Genomic DNA, 19663 nt, shown 5'->3' on the forward strand with positions numbered 1-19663 from the left:
ATTTTTCTCCGATATGTTTTTTACTCTTTAGTCTTTAACAAGTGATGTCCATGTAATTTTCTTGTCACTGTGAGTGTGACTATTTGATTGAATACTTTATTAGTCAGAAATGTAAACAGCACGTGGTACAGCAAGACATTAAAGCTAAAAGCATAACACAAAACACTGGGACTTTCCATTGTGGTCATATGTATTAAAGCAGTGAGTTGGATTCCATAGTTTACAGCAGAGAAACCACTTTGACAGGAATACCTAGTCAGTGGCACTGTGCATTCTCAAGCACGTTTCCAGCTTGTGCCAGTGATCCTTGGCACAGTGTGCCGACTTCTCATGTTCCTACTATGTTGCGCAGTGAGGCGCACTGAAAATAGCTGATCTACAAGCCCACAACACGTCACAGCATGACGCGTTATGTGCTTGTATATCTGCTGTTTTGGTGTGGGCACCACTGGCGTGCAACTAGACTGCCATACAGGCCAGTCTCGCCCACTTTCTGAAACTTCCGAAAAGTGACACTTTCTGCTTACCAAAGGGTACAGCAGCAACAGAAGACTGAGTGGGACGATTCTGAGTACACTGCGGCTGAATAATTCAATTGCGTGTGTCAGTTTGGGGCCTCCGGCTGTCGGGCCTTGTTTCAATTGAAACACGTGAAACATTGCTTAGGCCTCCTCTGCAGAGAAGCTTAATATTGTCATCAATAAATGCAATTACATATATTTAAACCAATGGGCAAGAGTATTGAAAACAATCTTTATTTCTACAGTCAAAGACAAAACATAATATATGAAAATATAAACATCTTTTCCATTTTTGCCCAAAAAAAAAGATCTGAGATGTTGGAGCATGCAGTAGTTGGCTTTCTAAAAAATAAAGACTTGGTATTCCAGCTCATCTGCAGCTTATTATGTAATGCTTGTTAAATAAGCGAGATGTTGTTACAGTAATAAATTAGGACCAAAAAATGCTTTTTACATTACACAACACAAACAAAAATTAAAATCAATACTGCAGGATAATGTAGCGTTCAGTCATTAGTGTCTATCAAACTGGATGTTAGCCGCATAATCAACCTTGAAATATAAAGTCTGCCATGCTTTCGGAGCAGTGGTTCTCAAACGTTTTAATCTCAAAGACCCTCATAACTCTGAGTTACAGACCATTACGAGTCCGTTTGGAACCCTCTCAAGGAACCCAGAGGGTCCCTGGACCCTACTTTGAGAACCACTGTTCTGCTGACATGCCGCCAGCCATGAATCTACAGAAACCTGCCTGCTACAAACTTATTTAAGTGGAAATCATTCAGCAACTTGGTTTACAACAGTGTAAAGGCCTTAACTAGCTAAGTCACGAAGCCAAGACAAAGTAGCCATAACAGTCAATGGCAAGGAATGTATTGATTGTTTTGCAGCTTGATAGACCAAGTAAGGTCACGTCAAAAGAGAGACGGTGGTGGATATAGCGCTTTGTGTGGTGACTTGGTCTAAATGCATTGGTATTGTGGCTGTAACAACAGCACAGAAAAGGCACAGGTTGACATAGTCATTGAAAGAGAGAGCCTCCAAAAAAAAACATTCATAGAGCCGTTTTCGGACGGTCCCTTTGACCGCACAACTGCAGTAGGCCTATTGGTGTCAGTTGCTTTAGTCTCATAGCCCCTATATGTAAAATCCTCAGTGTTTAATTTAACTCAGTGTGTACAAATTTGTACACTATCAGAGTTACAAACGGATACATTGACGCTGAGGATTTGTACTGTGTACCGTTGTTACTCCACCCAACATCAAAATCTAACGTTACGGTGCCCACCATTTTAAATAATGGCTTGTCAGTAACATTACGGTCTCTAGGGCCGTTCACAACAAGCACTACAACTATAGTTGTGTGAACTCTGCCATCCACTTGACTTAGGAGTTGTGTTTGTAGTTATCTTGCTTGGTGTGAACAACAACCTGTCATTCAAAGTCATTCAAAAAACACAGATCAAAATATTTTCAGTTGATTGTCAACCACATCCTGGATTATCTCCCCCCATAAGAGGGAAAGTAAGGTTTAAAATAAGTTACATAGGTTCATAGTTGCACAAATGCCCGCTCACTAGAAAAAAAGTGGACGAGTGTTTGGTAACAGACATAAAAATGTCATAATGAATAAAACACCCCACACACGTAACCTACATTATGCTACAAATGTCAAGTATTAAGAGTTCAGCTTTTCCTCCGATTGCCAAAACTTGCTGAGCTTAGCGTTGTGAGGAGGATAATGACCTACAGGCCGACCTCACATCCAACACCCTCCAGTGGATGAAGAGACGTCCACTTTGACGAGCCTCCGCCCCGTCCCAAACAGAACTCAGTCCTCCGTCTGTCACTCATTTACAGGTCACTGGCATCCCAGACCCCTTTACCTAGAAGACTGATCCTCAAACATTGTCAAGGACCCCAAATTTAAAACGTATTTGGCCGGGGACCCCCATCTGAAAATATTTGGTGACTTACAAGAGTTGTGCTGTTAAAATGTTTAAAAGTCAGTTTTTGAAAATAGCTAATGTATATAGGGGTTTAAGTAGTTAAAACATATTTTGACGCCATGTTAACTAATTTTGCTGGGGACCCCCTGGAACCCCAGACCCTAGTTTGAGAACCAATGTTCTAGAGGCTGATGAGTTGACAGGGTTTTTCCATTTCCAGGAGGATGGATGGACTACTGGGTAATGCAGTTCTCTCCCATGTCCTGTGTGTAGCGGTCAGACACTAAGGAAGGAGGACTTCTGGGTAATGCAGTTCTCTCCCATGTCCTGTGCGTAGCGGTCAAGACACTATGGAAGGAGGACTACTGGGTAATGCAGTTCTCTCCCATGTCCTGTGCGTAGCGGTCAGAGACTATGGTGCGCAGTTCCTCCACGTCTTGTCGGAGCTGCCGGGCGTCTGCCAGCTTCTTCTGCAACACCTCTGGACTCAGCCAGTCCTCCACACATTCTTCAATGGGAGGGGGTGCTGAGGAGAGAACACAGAATTCACTTACTTGATTTATCTTTATTTTATTTCTTTTAGCATTGTTTTAGAACATAATTATGGCTGTACCGGACTCTAAAATGTCCAAGTCAAGTCTGATCCGGTAGCTGAATCATGCTGAAGCACGTAACGATTTGGGGTATGTCAATGGAATACAGTATGTATGATATTCTTGTCACCATATTTGTAAACAGTTTCAAGAAAAGCAATAATCCATGCGAGGCCGTGGATTACCGTGATTTTACGATGACTCGTTGTGCTTCCTATGCCTCTTACCCGTTAGTAAAATCCACAGTAAACCACGACCTCTAGTGGCTGAATGCTTTAATAAATAACAGTAAAGAAACAGACAATCCAGGAGCATTAGCCACTTACAGGTGATGCCAAGCAGCAGGGAGAGGTTGGGGTCTCGTCCCTGTGCTCTCTGGGTCAGCACGTTGCACAGGGAGCGCAGGTCACCGAGGCAGGATGACATCTCTGCATGCAGCCTCTGGGTGAGGCGGGCCCCGCAGGGCTGCATGGTGCTGCCGGAGGCCTGGTTCAGGTTCTGGTTCCTCCACTCTGGATCTCCCATCTGCTCCTGCAGGGTCAGGTTCTGATCCAGCAGCTCCTGGTTCTGGCCCGACAGCTGAAACGCACACGTCAATGTCAACAATGTTGCACCCATATACAGAGTCACAGTTTGTGTGTGTGTGTGTGTGTGTGTGTGTGTGTGTGTGTGTGTGTGTGTGTGTGTGTGTGTGTGTGTGTGTGTGTGTGTGTGTGTGTGTGTGTGTGTGTGTGTGTGTGTGTGTGTGTGTGTGTGTGTGTGTGTGTGTGTGTGTGTGTGTGTGTGTCTCTCACCTCCTTCATGGCTGTACGGAGCTGTTGCAGACTCTGTTCTTTGGCATTGACCTCCTCTCTCAGAGCTTGGGAGCTGATCTCCTCCTGGGAAAGCTGCTCCTCCAAGTTCTGCTCAAACACACAATCATACAAGTCATTTTTCTCTGATCATACTTCGTGCAAATGCATGGGAACTCACACAAGGAGGAATACAAGACGTACCCTGATCTGAGCCCCAAGCTGTTCCATCATCCTCAGCTGTTTCTCAATGACCTGCAAGGAGAGGAATCAGGCTTTTTTTAGACTACATTTCTTTGGACAAGAATTAGGGTTTCTTTCGCATAACGATATCACCACATTCCACAGAAAGCGTGTTTCTTTTCTTGCTGCCAGCGCTTTTCTGCCATGCATTTCTATAGTAGAAACACACTGGAGCAGGCCTCTTGCTACCTCTTGCAGAAATGAGTTCAACTTTTGGGAGTTCATCAATGTCACTTTCCTATGAAATATAAGTAAAGAAGTTTCAATGAAAGGCAGCAGCAGGCAGTTTAAAAAAAAAGAATGTTGGAGAAACACGCCCACAATCATTGAGCAGAGGCGTTTTGCTTTGCGCTCTGAACTTCGAACGTATCTGGAAGGGTGGAAACCTCATACGGTATGCCCAAAACAATAACTAATATATTCAAGAGCATCAAAAGAAGCAGATCCACATGCTCAAAACACGTCGCGGATCTGCTACTTTGAATGCTTTTGTGTGACGGTGTAGTATGATACTGTAGTAAGTAAGGCGTTAATTTACGAAAAAAAAACACAAAAAGTTAGAATATGTGGATAAGAGGTTTCTGCCCGACAGCAACGATATCCAAAGCACTCTGTTGGTTTAAACATCTTTTTTAAATTGCCCATGTTGCTCATGTCAGGGCTCTTTCATGTGGTCGAACCTTCTTCAATCTGTGCTGCTCTTCTCTCAGGACGCTGTTCTCTGCTCTGAGCGTCTCCACATCCAGGGAGGGCAGCCGGGCTCCGTCCTCCAGACCCTCCTGCACTCGCTCCTGCAAACTGAACAAAAAAAAAAACATTTAATTTAACCTAGTGATTCCCAAAGGACCAGTTTGATATGCATGGTTAGGCCACAGACCCCCATTTGATACAATTTGATCTCCGGGACCCCAGTCGACACTGTAGAATCCTCAGTGATCAATTAACTCTAAGAGCGTACATACTTTATTAGTCAGAAATGTAAACAGCACGCGGTACAGTCAGACATTAAAGCTAAACGGATAAAAATGTCCTGGGGACTCGTTTCCATTGTGGTCCTATGTATTCAATTCATCAACATAGCATAAATACTTATAGCCATAGAGTACTGAGAGTGATATGCTTATTGTATCATGAAGACATGTCATGATTTTGTGAATGTAACCTTAACTGTACCTTTAATATTTGTGCCCTTGTATGCTCTCCTTTATGTGGACATGAATAAAGTGTTAAAATGTGTGTGTGTGTGTGTGTGTGTGTGTGTGTGTGTGTGTGTGTGTGTGTGTGTGTGTGTGTGTGTGTGTGTGTGTGTGTGTGTGTGTGTGTGTGTGTGTGTTCTTGTACTTGGTAACGGTGGACAGCAGCTCTCTCTCTCTGAACCTCTGTTCCTCCAGCAGTGAGTCTTTCTCTCTGGTCAGAGAACGAGCCTCCTCCAGACACACGTCCAGCTCCCTCACCTTGCCCTGCAGGTGGGCCGCCCGCTGCTCCACGTCCAGCAGCTGAACACACAACATCATGACACAACATCAGTCAGTCTCCATCTCCATATACATATAACACTGTATATCATCATCAGCATGACATTACTGTTAAGTGCAGCACTTCCCACTTGGAAGCATTCGCTGCCGTGTTAAGGTGGCTGCATGCTACCATTTTAAGTGATCACCTTTTAGGTGGAAACATTTTCACCTAAAAGGTGATTATGATACTAGGCGCTCATAGTCCGGTGATTTCGGTAAGTAAAAACAGAGAGATGTGTTGAGGTGAGCGGTGAGCGGCTTATCACCGCGGCTCAGTGACGTCATGTTGTAGTTTTCAAACCACCGTATAGGATGTGATCAGTTAGGATGGAGAGACTGACCCGTTTGTTCTGAACAATAGGATGTGATCAGTTAGGATGGAGCGACGGCGCATGAATTAAAGCAAAATAAAGTCTCACGAGTCACGACTGAAAGAATGTGTATGGCCAAGTCTTATGTGATTTGTGAAACAGTGTGAAAGGAGCCCTCCCCCACTAGCGCCGTTTCCTAAACGATTAACACAATATGTAAAATGAATCTTGATTATGTTTTAGTAATATTGTTGCTGTTCTACATTGCCAACCAGGTGAAGAAATCACAGATTGAGGCTTTAACCTTTGCTTTTATGACATATCCGAGACCATTAGGTTTTATGGAAAATGCGTCTAAACATTTTGCTAGTTTGACCACTTCAAATGCTCCAATCTTTGAAAATATTAATCGAAAATAGCCTATTGAGAGCTTGTAGATCATCTATTTGTGCTGCGCAACATGCTTCCATAGAAGACATGCTGGCTTCTATGGAATCCAAAACATTGAAATCCGTCGTGGCGACTGAGAACTTTAATTCATGAGCGACGGACCTGTTTGTTCTGGCGCTGGTAGTCCTCCATGGCGGGTAGGTCAGCCAGGTAGCGCTCCAGAGTCTCGATGCGCTGCTGTCGCTCTCTGTTCTGCTCCGTCTCCTTCTGACATTTCTTCTTCAGGTTGTTGATGTGCTTGTCCCGACTGCGAATCTGCAAACACACGGCCAAAACTACGACATTAAAGCAACGGTCATGTGCTCTTAATGGTGTCAAACCACTCTCAATCTGGCGTTCCTATTTTGGCCATGTCATTATAGGTGAACATTTTCAAAAATAAGGAAAAAAATAGCCGATCTACAAGCTTACAATGTGACGTATCTTGTAGACTCATTGGCTATTTTTTGCTATTCATCGTATGATAGAGTATTTAGGGGTTAAGGGCTGGTGTAACCCTAAACTTAACTGTAGTTCGTTTTCCAGTTCAAATTAGAAGGCTGTGATGTGAAACACAGCTGCAGCTAATACAATTATTAAATCGCTGGCCTAGGGTTCCATGCCCCTTTAAGTGGATATGTCACATGTAACTGACCCTCTCTTCCTGTTTCCTCATCTCCTCTGCGTGCCGCTCGGCGCTCTCCTTCAGTCCGTCGGTCAGGCGGCGCGTCTCGGCCTCCACGGAGCCCAGCCGCCGCTCCGCCTCGGCCTTCTCCTGGGCCGCGCAGTCCGTCCGCTCTGCAAACTGAGCCCTCAGGAAGGCATTCTCCCTCTGAGCCTCCTGTAACATGATGACCACACATTAGGAGAGAGAGGTTACTATGAACTTTCCCCCCCTGGCGCCGTTCGTTTTCACGCCTGTGTTTAAAGAGCAAGACCACTTTGATAGAGGTTTGGGTTGTGTTTTACCTTGCCATGATGGAACTCCAAAGGTGGGCAAGAAATAAAAAAAAGAATTGCTTCATTGATTAGAAATTACATTGTACACTGGAATATCTCTAATAGTCACTCTTTTAGCACATAAACGAACACAAACTAAGTTAATTCAGTTAATTAAGACGATATAGAACATCACCAACCCCAGTATGGTTTTAATCAAAATGTCAACTTCCTGTTGATTTTACTATTTGAAGATCCGGATCCACAGATCCAGCCCGGGTTTTCTTCTTAATAAAAATTGTAAAATAAACAGGAAGTTGACATTTTTATAAAAAGAAAACAGTACTGGGTTTGGTGAGGTTCTATATTGTCTGAATCAGCTTTGTTTGCGTTCGTTTACACGCTAAAAGAGTGACTTTGAGAGCCGTTTCACTGTACAATGCAAGTCAATGAGGAGCATATTTTCATTATCAATTTCTAATCAATGGAGCAATTATTGGTGATTTCTTGCCCACCTTTGGAGTTACATCATGGCAAGGTAAAAACACAACCAAAACCTCTACTAAAGTGGGGTTTCCCCTTTAAGAAGAGGCACACAGTGTTCTGCACGCGTTTACTCTGTGGTGGACACACCCTGAACTTGAATCAAAGTATAGAATAGATACTCTATTCTATACTAATATTAAGGTACGGTAAGTGATATTTTTTGGTTATTTATTGATTTTTTGTTAAAAAAGGTTAAAGTACTATATTCTGATAGCAATCATTGCTTGTTCGGTCACAGGGGTCTCTCCAGCTCTTTAGTAAACAGTACATTTTCAGGTAGGTGACAAAATTTAAGCCAATCAGGGAAGAGCACTGAAAATGCATTTTCTGTTTAATAAAGAGCTGGAGAGACAGGGGAGACTCCTTTTACCGAACAAACACTATAGCAATAAGTACTATCAGAATATAGAGCCATTTAACACTTTAACCAAAGTAAATCACTTACCCTACCTTTAAGTTAAATGTTTCTCAGTCAAATTTGTACTTGCGTTAAAAGTACTGGAGTACGTTCAGAAATTTTCTAAAATAGTCTTGTAGAAAGGCGAAATTTTCACTGTTTTTTCACTATTTTTTAAATAGGCCTTAAGCAGTTAATTCATGAAGTACTATTTTTGTAAATTTGGGTCCCGGGGGGGTCCCTTCCTAGAAAAGTAGTGGAGTCAAAAGTACAATATTTCTAAGCTCCCCGCCCCCAAAAACTCAAACACTAAAGTACAGATCCTCAAAGATGTTTTATATAAATACTAGCACTTAAGTAAATGTGCATTGTTAATGTCCACGGTAGCTCACCTGCAGTCGAAGCATGCACATGTCTGCGTAGGAAGCGCCGCGCCCCAGCAGGGCTCCGTGAACCTGCAGCTCGCTATCCCTCAGACGCTGCTCCAGCTGGGCCATGTGCTGCTTCTGTCTGTAAAACACAACCAAGTGAGCCCACCCCGGTCAACAGGGAACGTATCTGTGTCATTTTAGATGTCTTTTCAAAATGCTATTCAAAAATAGCAGATCTACAAGCCCATAGCGCGGCACAGAGTGCCGCGCTATGGGCTTGTAGATCTGCTATTTTTTGGGGGGGGGGGGAATAGAAAATGTGTGCAATTCTTTGAATATATATATATATATATACATCTTTAACTCCAATCTTTGCTTCTGGGGGTCCCTGGAACAAAATATTTTGAGATTGGGGTGGAGGGTCCGTGGGCAAATACATATCATTTTGGGGACCCTTGACATGAAGAAAGTTTGAGAACCACTGATTATAGCAACATAAGTAAAAATAATAATAATAATGTTAGGACTTTTAAGATATTTGTAGAATAACCGGAAGCAAAGATTTGAGTTACAAATGTTCCCTTTTTTTGCAGCACTGCAATCACTCGTCTGCATATCGTTGAGGTCGGCCAGAAACCTCTCATCTCCATATTTTTTTCTCATCCATAGTTTGTGTTTTTCCGTAATATTAACGCCCTACTTGGTCATACTACAGCGTCACACACAATAAGCATCAAAAGCAGCAGATCCACAAGCTTGTTGTAGATCTGCTACTTTGGAATCCTGAAAAGTAACAGTTTTGGACATATGAGGTTTCCACATGACAGAGACAATATTGAAAGTATAGTTAACCTATCGTTGTTGTCGGGCAGAAATCTTGTGTTTTTACATCAAATCTACTGGAATGCAGGTTCTTTCCCGCCCCCCCCCCCCATTTCCTATATAATAACAATATAACATTTGGAGGTCTGTGAATGTTCTGAATAATGTATCATTATGTAGTGTGAAGTCATCTGGACCCTTTTTTTTACCTTTCTATTACAAGCTCCTTCTCCTTCAACAAACCCTCGTTGGCTTTGACCAGAGAGTCCCACTTGCCAGACTCCAAGTGTGGGGAGGGGGTGTACACGGACGAGAACTGGCCCACCCCAGCATTCATCAACTATAAACCAAAAGAGAAAAAAATAAATCATGACATACATGTTAGGGTCGGGATGGTTCAGAATAATCATTTTTAGGATAAAAATGTAATATTAAAAATTATATTAAAAAAAGGTCTGTTGCAAAGGCTATGTTGTCATCCAAACCCTGCCCATAGTAACTACATTTTAGACACCTAGTATGGGTGTAAAAAATATTTATCTATTCTCTATTTTGTCTCTCATTTACAGGAAGTAATTACAAATCAAATTTTAGGGACTTTTGATATAAAAAATACACAAAAATAGATTGACTGTGGGTATGCTCTAAAAGTGTGAAACATATTTTTTATTTTACCACGTCTTTAATAGTTTAGTTACAATAATGTAAAAGATGCACATGGTACCGTCTTTGTTTATTTCTGAAAACCAGTTTATAGGCCAATGCAATGCCGTTATTGTAACCTAGGATGGTCATTTAATGAAAAAAATAATAATCCCCAGAACAATTTCACCGAGGAAATTGGGGGGCGTGGTCGAATATTCAAATAATTATTAATAGAATTATAGAAATCAAATTTTATTTTGGTCATTTTTACACATCCTAGTACAGTGCATGTATTCACATCTACAGGGATTAAAGCATCACAAATCTCATGATGACTGAACATTTTGTTAGGCCGTCCTAATCCGTAATTTGTGAAACAATGTGGAAGGAGTCCTCCACACTAGTGCTGTGTTAAATTATGTTATGTTCAATGATTATGTTATCATTGAAAACCTATATTGTTGCTATATATACTTATATAATATTATTTATATGTAATTCTATAATTTGGAAGAAATTTCAGATCGAGGCTTTAACCTCTGCTTTCCGTATAGGATTTTATGGAAGATGCTTCTGAACATCAATTTACAATTGAAGCAATAGAATATGTATTGCTACTTTGACCCATTATAATACTCTTTAATCCAATAAAAATGACTGATATCAGTCACTGACAACTTTAATCCTGTTGAATGTAAAATAAAAACCCACAGTGAATGGCATCTAAATAAATGACATTCATTCAGTACAAGTCCTGAATGAATGCATACACTGGCTAATGTATTCACTCCCCCATGCTGTAGTGGAAAGTAAGAGTGTGTTCATAGTAAAAGGTTAATGTATGACAGGAATGTCACTCCGTGACTGACCGGTGCAAGACGATACTTATATTATGTCATACAAACATACTGAATATTATTAGCATATATATACACACACACACCCCCCACAGCAAACGTTAGACTAGTGTACACGTGTTGAACAGATGTGTAATAGAATGTCTCAAATCTGAATTTTTCACACTGGAAGCCCAAATCAGATTGTGTACTATTAAGTCTGAACAGTAAAAAAGAAAACGCATGGAAACTGATTTTTGCCATTAACATTTGAACCACATTCCTAAGTGGTTTGAAATGCGATTAAAATCTGATGTCTAAACAAACATCTGTCCCACTGTGGGCACTAAAGCCTGATTTCTACTTTGTCATACGACGGGGTCGCTCCCCGAAAAAATAGCAGATCTACAAGCTCACAACACGTGCATCGCAATGCGTTTTGAGCTTGTAGATCTGCTATTTTCAGTTATGTCTGTCTGTATACAAATCCAATCTGAACACTTGCAAATAACAGTGAGTGTGGACACCTCAGTCCTAAAGATCGTATTTGAGAAACAAATCGTTATTTGGAAAAGAAACCTTGGTGTTTTTCTGCAGTATCGCTCTAGTACAGCGGTTTTCAAACAGTGGTACGGGGACCACCAGTGGTCCTTGAGGGGGTTCCAGGTGGTCCCCAGCTAAATGATGGGAGAGTTGGTAACCAAATGGACCCTTATAGATCTTCAACTCTTGAGAGCGTAAAATGAAATTATTGTTAAACATCTGCATTACTTAATTCAATAATTGTTATTTTTATCAACGTGTACCTGTTATCTCTCCTATAATACCAACATCAATACAGCATGGAATTTTGGACAAATACAAATCCAACGACAACAATTCTAAGTCTCTGAGAGTCTAAATCTCATCAAATGGTGAATCCGTGGCTCAAACGCCGAATAAATAATGGACCTTGCTATGAAAAGGGTTGAAAACCACTGCTCTAGAAGTCTAAACTTGAATGTCCTGCTCTGCTGCAAACACACCTGCATTTGCTCCACTTGCAGGCGCAGACTCTCCAGCTGTTGCTTCTGCTGCTGTTGCTGCTGCCAGCTGGGCATCTCGCTGCATCTGTCCTGTTGCAACAAGGGCTCGAAGGAGTCGTACACCTTGGCCCCCCCAAGGTCCCTTAGCAGAGCCTGTGTCTGCAGCCCCAGGGAGCCGGGATAGACTCCGGCCGACGCGGCCATGCCAGGATGGCCGCCTCTCTGCATGCAGCCCGGGTCAGACGTTCCCGGAAGGCCCGGCCTGGCCTCGGGGAGGACCTTATAGGAATGCTCCATGCCTCCTCCTCCTCCTCCTCTGTAGGCGTCCGAGACGCACTCGGTCGAGTCGAGCCCGGTCATCTGTAGCCTGAGTCGGACGTCGGGGCACAGACTCCCCAGCAGGGCCGACTGGTTCATCGTGGGCTCCATGGCGGGAGTGTCGAACCTCTGGGCCTCGCCCAGGTGCGTCTGGTCGCCCGTGGGGAACAGGGAATGGTCCAGGCCGTTGACCAGGCTGCGGTAGCGGCTCAGGCAGTCTGGTTTGGGCCCCAGGGGATCCGCTCCCGTGCCCGACTGGGCGTCCAGGTTGGGTGAGGAGGCCGATTTGGAGAGGGAGGACTTGGAGCTAGGGCTGTCAGTCACCATCATGAAATATGTAGTAAACGATTAACGATTAACTGGCATACGAATGATTGCGATTAACGACTTGATCGTGTTTTTCACATTGAACATTTGCCTTGTAGGCTTTGTAAACTAAGAAATGACTGACAATGACCGGTACCAATAATCAAAATAAATAATGTACCATGGCCAAAACAGGCTATGCATTTTATATTTTTACACAAAAATGTTCAAAAATAGCCAATCTACAAGCTTGTAGATGGGCTATATTTCATTCTTTTTCAACAGAAGAATTCATACAGATGAATGGAAACGATTCTGACGAATAATAGTAATGATCAGGATTTTTTTTTTTTTAATATATATAAATTGTGAGAGACTTACTTGGAGCTGGCGCCGCTGGAGGTCCTGGAGCCAGAGGAAGGCCTGTGAGGGTCAGCGGAGGCCTGGGCCTCTTCTGGGATGCGGGGATGCAGGTGCTTGGAGGCCGGTGCTCCGGCCGTGGACGGCATGACATGTGCGGTAGGGATGGGGATCTGACTGCGGATGGGCTGGAAGGAAGGGCTGCTGCGTGTGCTGCAGAAATCTAAAAGCCACAGGAGGGAGTGAAAAGTACACCGTCAAAATCTGGAGTGTTCCTTTAACTCACAGAGTGTACAAATTGACACAATTTTCAACCTTATCTTCATATAATGGGTCCTCACTAATGCTCAATAGAAGATGGCACAATTTCCATCTTCTCACTTTGAATCTCATTGGTGGGCTATGGACAGTTCAGCAACCTGCCTATCAATTACATCATAGATGGGGATCCAAAGCCAATAGAAACTTTCTCTTCCTGGAAAGTTAGCATACTGAAATGGAAGCCATTGTTCTTGAATTCATTTAAACACGTTTGAAAACTTGTCACCAAACCTGCTTACAGACGATGTTACTGGTAGGCAGGGTTCTGAAAAGTCCACAGCCCTCCTCTGAGACACAGAATGAGTATAGAAATGACATCGTCTTATAATGAGCATTAGTGAGGACCAATTATATGAAGACAGGTTGGAAATGGGTGAAATGGTCTTTCAATGGTTGCCGTATAACAAGATTAATCAAGTGAGGTGCTTTTTCGTTAATTGGTACAGATAAATACACACATGTAGACAACTAGACAAACACTTTCACGTTGCCCAACAAAACTAGAGCAGGTTGCCTATGTATAGCAGCAGGGAAGTCCATTTACTCTATTTTCAGGTTGTTATTTATTATTATGTGGACTAGTAGCAACAGCAGAGTTTATGGACTTAGTGTCCCTATGCTGGGGTGAACGTTCAGCAAAAATAGCCGATCTACAAGCTTGCAATGCATCGCATTGGAGGCTTTTAGATCTACTATTTTCAGCGCAGATATTTGGTGTAGAGGGGAAAAAAACATTAGGGGGCCTAGAATAGACCCACAGGATACTTGTGTCAACTAAGTATAGTATATATGGTTTAAGTGGTTAGCAAGTAGCAACAAACCAGACCATGACCTAGACCTAAACAGGTAGACTAATGGTAAGAAATGGTACCACATCACATAGCCTATTGTAATCAACCCATGAATAAACTCTTTAGCTTTAAATGCATCAAATGTACAGACCTGTATAAAATATCACCAGCTGTGATTTACACTACATAAAAGTGATGGTTGTGCTTTTTGCTGCCTGGAGGGTCAAACCTAAAAATGCATGACTAGGCAACTCCTTGACACCCTACAAGATTAGACAGGCACCCACAGAGCACACACAGTAGACACCTTGTTTCCAAGCACTCCGACACAAACGTATTTTGTCCAGATTTTCCGCAAAACATGAAGCCTTACAGGTGACTTTCTGTGACTGCACACTCACAGTGCCCTGAAGCAAACGAACAGCAAAAGCCAGACCAAAAACGGCTAACAAACAGGTCCACCTGCCATCACGGCACAAACAGGCACATTGTTAGGTAACGACCACGTTAAAACAGCAGTTACAAACCTGACGGACCTGCGCAAGGCTTGTGACCAGACACTCACTCCAACACAGCAGCAAACTTAGCCGTGGCATTTTCTTACATCCGAGGTGAGGAGGTGAGCAGCAGCAGAACGATTTGAGCCGTCACAGAATTCCTCCCTCTGCATTTCTGGGCGGCACCGAAAGGAACGCATGGAAGCTTGAGGCTAAACTCTTGACAGCCAGAGCGCAGTGGGGCAGGCAGGCAGCGTGCCCAAAGGAGTATTGTCCTAGTAGAGAGAATGACCAAGTCCACCCTTGTACCACAGCACTGAGCAACCGCACACACAAACAGCGCACACAGAGGAAAGGTTAGGGGTATTTATAGCACCCACCGCTCAAGTTACAGACGGGATCTGTGGGAGCCGCTTATTTAAGCACCTTGCCCCCTCCCAGTCACACGTCACACACACGTGTATGTGTGTACCTCCAAAAACAACAAGTCAAGTGAACAGGAGGCTTTTTTTTATGGGTTCTTTCAGACTACAACGGATAGTGCTTACTGCTTAGCAACTACTGGGAGGAATAACAATTAGCAAGCATGAGCAAGAGGATTCTGGCAACGACATCAAGTTTCCATGCACAAAAGCAAAACAGGGCAAAGACTCAAAATGCAAAAGGAGCCCCAAGGCTCAACTGATTTATGGGACTGGCTGCCTGGAACAAGTTTAAACCCCTCTGTCAGTGAGGAAACAGCTTAGCAATCCGACTCATCTTCCAGACAACTTATATAAAATATAGGCTATAAGACTTATACTAAAACTTTGAAACAGAATATTGTGACTGTGTTGTACTAACCGCATAAGCCCTCTATGGTTTGCCGTACGATGAATATCGATAGCTTTAAAGGTTGTGAGCCTGTCAATCTAGTATTTTCACACAACTTTTAAAAAAGGTTTACCCAAAATAGGGACACCAGAGTTAATGTGGTTAGACTGGTTACCCCCTACACACAAGAGATAGGCTTGACTAACTTGACCCTTTCAAACTCTGAACTGCATCACCACAGCCCATCATTAAAGCTAAAGTAAGACTCGTGTTGCTAAGCACGGTTATCAATTACAACCTCAGAACCAAGCTATACTTGACCGTTAGGTCAAAAAACAAAACGTAACTACTATGCCTCGTAAAAAAAAACAGTTATTCATTAATAGAAAAGGCATACACACAGATGCCCATAATAAAACACAAACAAAAAGGACCAACTGATGCAACCTTAACTTGACTCCACACATTCAACTCATCCTGTTCCCGTTTATAAAGGCCTGGCATTACAGAAACTCTCTGCATGTAACCGGTCACACCATGAGTAAGGGGACAAGGGTTCCCAGTTTCCATTTAGCCATCCAATCCTAGCATCCGCTGCACCCCACACCCCGTCCACCTAATTAGACCCAACACCAGAGGTATGAACCATAGAGCGATGGGGGCATTTTTGGCCGGGTATATAATCTACCTCTGCAAATCTCCAGAGCATGCCTGGATCATGAGCACATTTCTCACTTTATAAATAGTCAGAGGCACAACAACACACAAGACCAGAAGATGATGTTCCCTTTTTCCAATCACAACACAGAAGGGGAGGGGTGCGTGTGTGTGTGTGTGTGTGTGTGTGTGTGTGTGTGTGTGTGTGTGTGTGTGTGTGTGTGTGTGTGTGTGTGTGTGTGTGTGAGAGAGAGAGATTATTTCTCACTGTCTATAAGCACAGCCAGACAAGACATTCCAAGGATGTTCCCCTCCCTCCCATAGTCTAAGATTTATATAATGTCCATTTAAAAGTTGATCACACACAACCTGAAGAACTAACAACTACATAGTAATTGCAATGACTCTGTTGTGGGGAAGCCAGCTGTTTTGGCCGACCTTCCTACATGGCAGTGTTTCCCAACCTGGGGTCGGGGGGGCCCCCTTGGGGCGCCAAAGATCAGGGGGAGGGTTGTCTGTTTTGAGGCCGTCCAAAATTGTAAACATGTTGCACAAAATCATTACTTGATTTCATCCACTTTCAACCCTCCATCCATGTTTTGTGATCATCATCATGATGTAAAAAAAAAATGTTCAAACTTCAAAATATTCAACATTGAAAATATATATATTCAAACCTTTTTAGAAAGAAATAGCAAAAATAAAACAGCCAATCTACAAGCTCACAGGGTGTGCGTGTGCACATACAGGCACGTGAGTGGTCTCAGCTTTTGGTTAGTGTAAGAAAAAGGGGGGGAAAAGGTGTTGTATAATACGAGTAGTCCACAGTGAGCATACGGTATATGAGTAAACAGAGAATATGTGTCATCATGGGCTAAATGTGTCTCGCTTTATTAAGCAGTGCTGAGTGAGGAACAAACAGTCCAAACCAACGATACACAATACATACGGCACTCTGCAGACAGGCTCAGAGAGCAGGAATAAACATGTCACCTTCTGTGCTGTCAGATGAGGCGCCAAGACCAGTGTCCCCGCTGTCCGCCGTCCCGGGCCGTCTGCCAAGACGTCTCTGGTACTTCTCAGACACCGCTGGCGTCTGCCACTCCATGTCACAGAACCGCACTAAAAATGTGACACAATGACAGCAGTTGGTCATTCCAATCACATCATAGAAATAACAAAGAGGCACTTCCGGCTGATGTTTGCTGTGTAATCACTCATCCATTGTTAACATGACATTTCTAAATGTATTTCTTCATTTTACCTGTCGGCTTGGTTTCGAGGTATCTCTGTGGGGTGGTCATTTCACACGATGTCAGCCGACTGCGAAGGGAGGGGAAGAGAATGAAATAAACTACATAGATGATTCTCTTTAGAATATAGACACAAAACAAGCTTTTGGATCGTTTGGTTTCGATGCTAGGTGATATTGTATTGAACGGAGAGGTCACAACCGGGCTAGATCATAAGAACTAACTAAGACAGATACATAACTAAGCTTTTACATTTTAAGGACCCCCAGTTTGATATTAACTAGGCCACAGACCCCCGATTTGATACCTTTCCTCTCTCTCTCTGGGACTTGCCAATCTACAATGTAAAATCCTCAGTGTTTATTTACTGGGGTCACCAGGGGTGCCCACACCCGACCTTGGGAAACAGCTGGGGAACCTAGATTTACTTATCATCAACCCCAACTTATATTGACCTCACACAACATCAGACAGACATCCTCGATTTAGAGTCTGGAGCAGACCTCCATTCAACAACATTATTAATACCCAGAGCACATGTCAGTGACTTGTATTACATAATCTGTTGACAAATGGTCTTGCGGTTGCACCAGTAGTGGTGGAAGAAGTACTCAGATATTTTGACTTAAGTAAAAGTAGCAATACCACAATGTAGAAAATACTCTGTTACCAAGTAAAAGGCCTGTGTTCAAAATGTTACTTGAGTAAAAGTACAAAAGTATTGGCATCAAAACATGCTTAAAAGTACCAAAAGTAAAAGTACTAAACATTTTTGAAAATAGCAGATCTACAAGCTCACAATGGCGTTGTGAGCTTGTAGCTTTTCAAATAGCATATGCATAAATTAGGGCTAAAGTGGTTAATGTGTGTTCTATAAATATCATCATTTATATCTGCAAAGTAACTACTTACTAAAGTTGTCAAATAATTGTAGTGGAGTAAAAGTACAATGTTTGCCTCTGAGATGTAATGGAGTATCAGTAAAAGTACTGAATGAAAATTGGAAGTACTCCAGTACTCTTTACTCCAGTAAAATAAAAATAAAACATCTCAAAATTAAGAACACTTACTAGAGTAAATGTACTTAGTTACTTTACACCACTGGGTACACATTCAATTAGCATGCTAGTGTCTCCTAATTAGATCAAACAGACTACTGCACACACACACACACACACACACTGACAGAGGTACACAATGAAAACTTTGACTTTAAATGTAGCATCGGGTGTGTGTGTTGAAGCCAGTCATTAGAACTACTACTGCTGCTGCTGCTGCTGCTAACACTGGAGAGCTAACATGGCTAATAAATGCTAGCTGGATAAAGTTCTACTGATGAACGCTTTCACATGGTGATCTTAACGTCCGTTGTTTACATGTCGGGCTTTAAAGAACTAAAAACTTCCATTTAAACTACTCTGACAAATAAACGACGCTTTTAAAAAACAGTGAAATGTTATTATTGTTCAGTTTTTAAACCCACCACCACGTCTTAGCCTTTACAGCCTTCACTTTAACCAGATTACTAAACCTAAACCTAAGGACGTTATATGTTTTTTTAAGACCAAGACGTAAACAAACACACAACTAGTTGGTAATAATCGTTATTAAAACGTGACGTTACCTTACCTTTCATAAAAAAAACGACAATGATTGTTAAAAGCCCAAAAGGACAGTAAATCTGGGGAGCTGAGTGATTGCCAGCTCCAGCCAGCAGCTGCTGTTCTTCTGTTCTGTAGTGTGTACTGTCTGTGTTCTCTCGCCAACTGTAAAAAGCACACACTCTTCTTCAAACACCCGGTGTGTTTGTTTGTTAGTCCAGCGTGTCCCGCACTGCGGCCACGCAACGCTGCATTAGCTTATTAGGTTGCTAAGAGTCCAGTCACGTGATCAGTTGGGCAGTCCAGTGAAGATAAAACAAACGCACCTTGACAACAGACGAACATTTCAAAGTCCCGCCCAGGACTGAAGCGGACTGAAGACACCCCTGCATAGGGAAATGTTTTGCCATGATTTATAAAAGTGTGTGTGTGTGTGTGTGTGTGTGTGTGTGTGTGTGTGTGTGTGTGTGTGTGTGTGTGTGTGTGTGTGTGTGTGTGTGTGTGTGTGTGTGTGTGTGTGTGTGTGTGTGTGTGCGTGCGTGCGTGCGTGCGTGCGTGTGTGTGTGTATATATATAATAATAAATATATATATATATATATATATATATATATATTTATTTATTCTTTTTTATTTTTTAATATTATTATATGTGTTTGACTTAAATTAAACGTAATTGTATAGCTTACTATAATTTGTAATAACTTTATTTGAGTTTTGATATCAACAGAATCTCAGTCCAGGTGGTGGCGTCGGTAACGCACAGCTTATAGCAGGGTTGCCATGTCCGCTTATGAGCAACTTTGGCTTGT

General features: G+C 42.5%; 1 protein-coding gene across 4 annotated transcripts; it reads right to left on the reverse strand.

Moving 5' to 3' along the window:
* Positions 1-739: 739 nt before the first annotated feature.
* Positions 740-18994, reverse strand: cep85 (centrosomal protein 85). Of its 4 annotated transcripts, XM_084049972.1 has the most exons (15): positions 18881-18994; positions 17263-17321; positions 16992-17120; positions 12941-13142; positions 11936-12566; positions 9639-9769; positions 8629-8746; positions 7010-7195; positions 6478-6630; positions 5439-5593; positions 4778-4895; positions 4059-4109; positions 3858-3965; positions 3390-3642; positions 740-2996 (listed from the first exon to the last, which is right to left on the reverse strand). In XM_084049972.1, the coding sequence occupies exons 2-15, from the start codon at positions 17300-17302 to the stop codon at positions 2833-2835; spliced, it is 2439 nt and encodes an 812-aa protein (XP_083906098.1). In that variant the 5' UTR covers positions 17303-17321; positions 18881-18994; the 3' UTR covers positions 740-2832. The 4 variants fall into 4 exon arrangements, with proteins under 4 accessions (XP_083906098.1, XP_083906100.1, XP_083906101.1 ...); XM_084049974.1 differs by lacking the exons at positions 16992-17120; positions 17263-17321; positions 18881-18994 and adding an exon at positions 14636-14824; XM_084049975.1 differs by lacking the exons at positions 16992-17120; positions 17263-17321; positions 18881-18994 and adding an exon at positions 14568-14824.
* Between the last annotated feature and the right edge of the window lie 669 nt (positions 18995-19663).

This window comes from Gymnoscopelus microlampas (genome assembly GCF_963454915.1).
Source record: "Gymnoscopelus microlampas genome assembly, chromosome: 3".
In the NCBI taxonomy this organism is placed as follows: domain Eukaryota; kingdom Metazoa; phylum Chordata; class Actinopteri; order Myctophiformes; family Myctophidae; genus Gymnoscopelus; species Gymnoscopelus microlampas.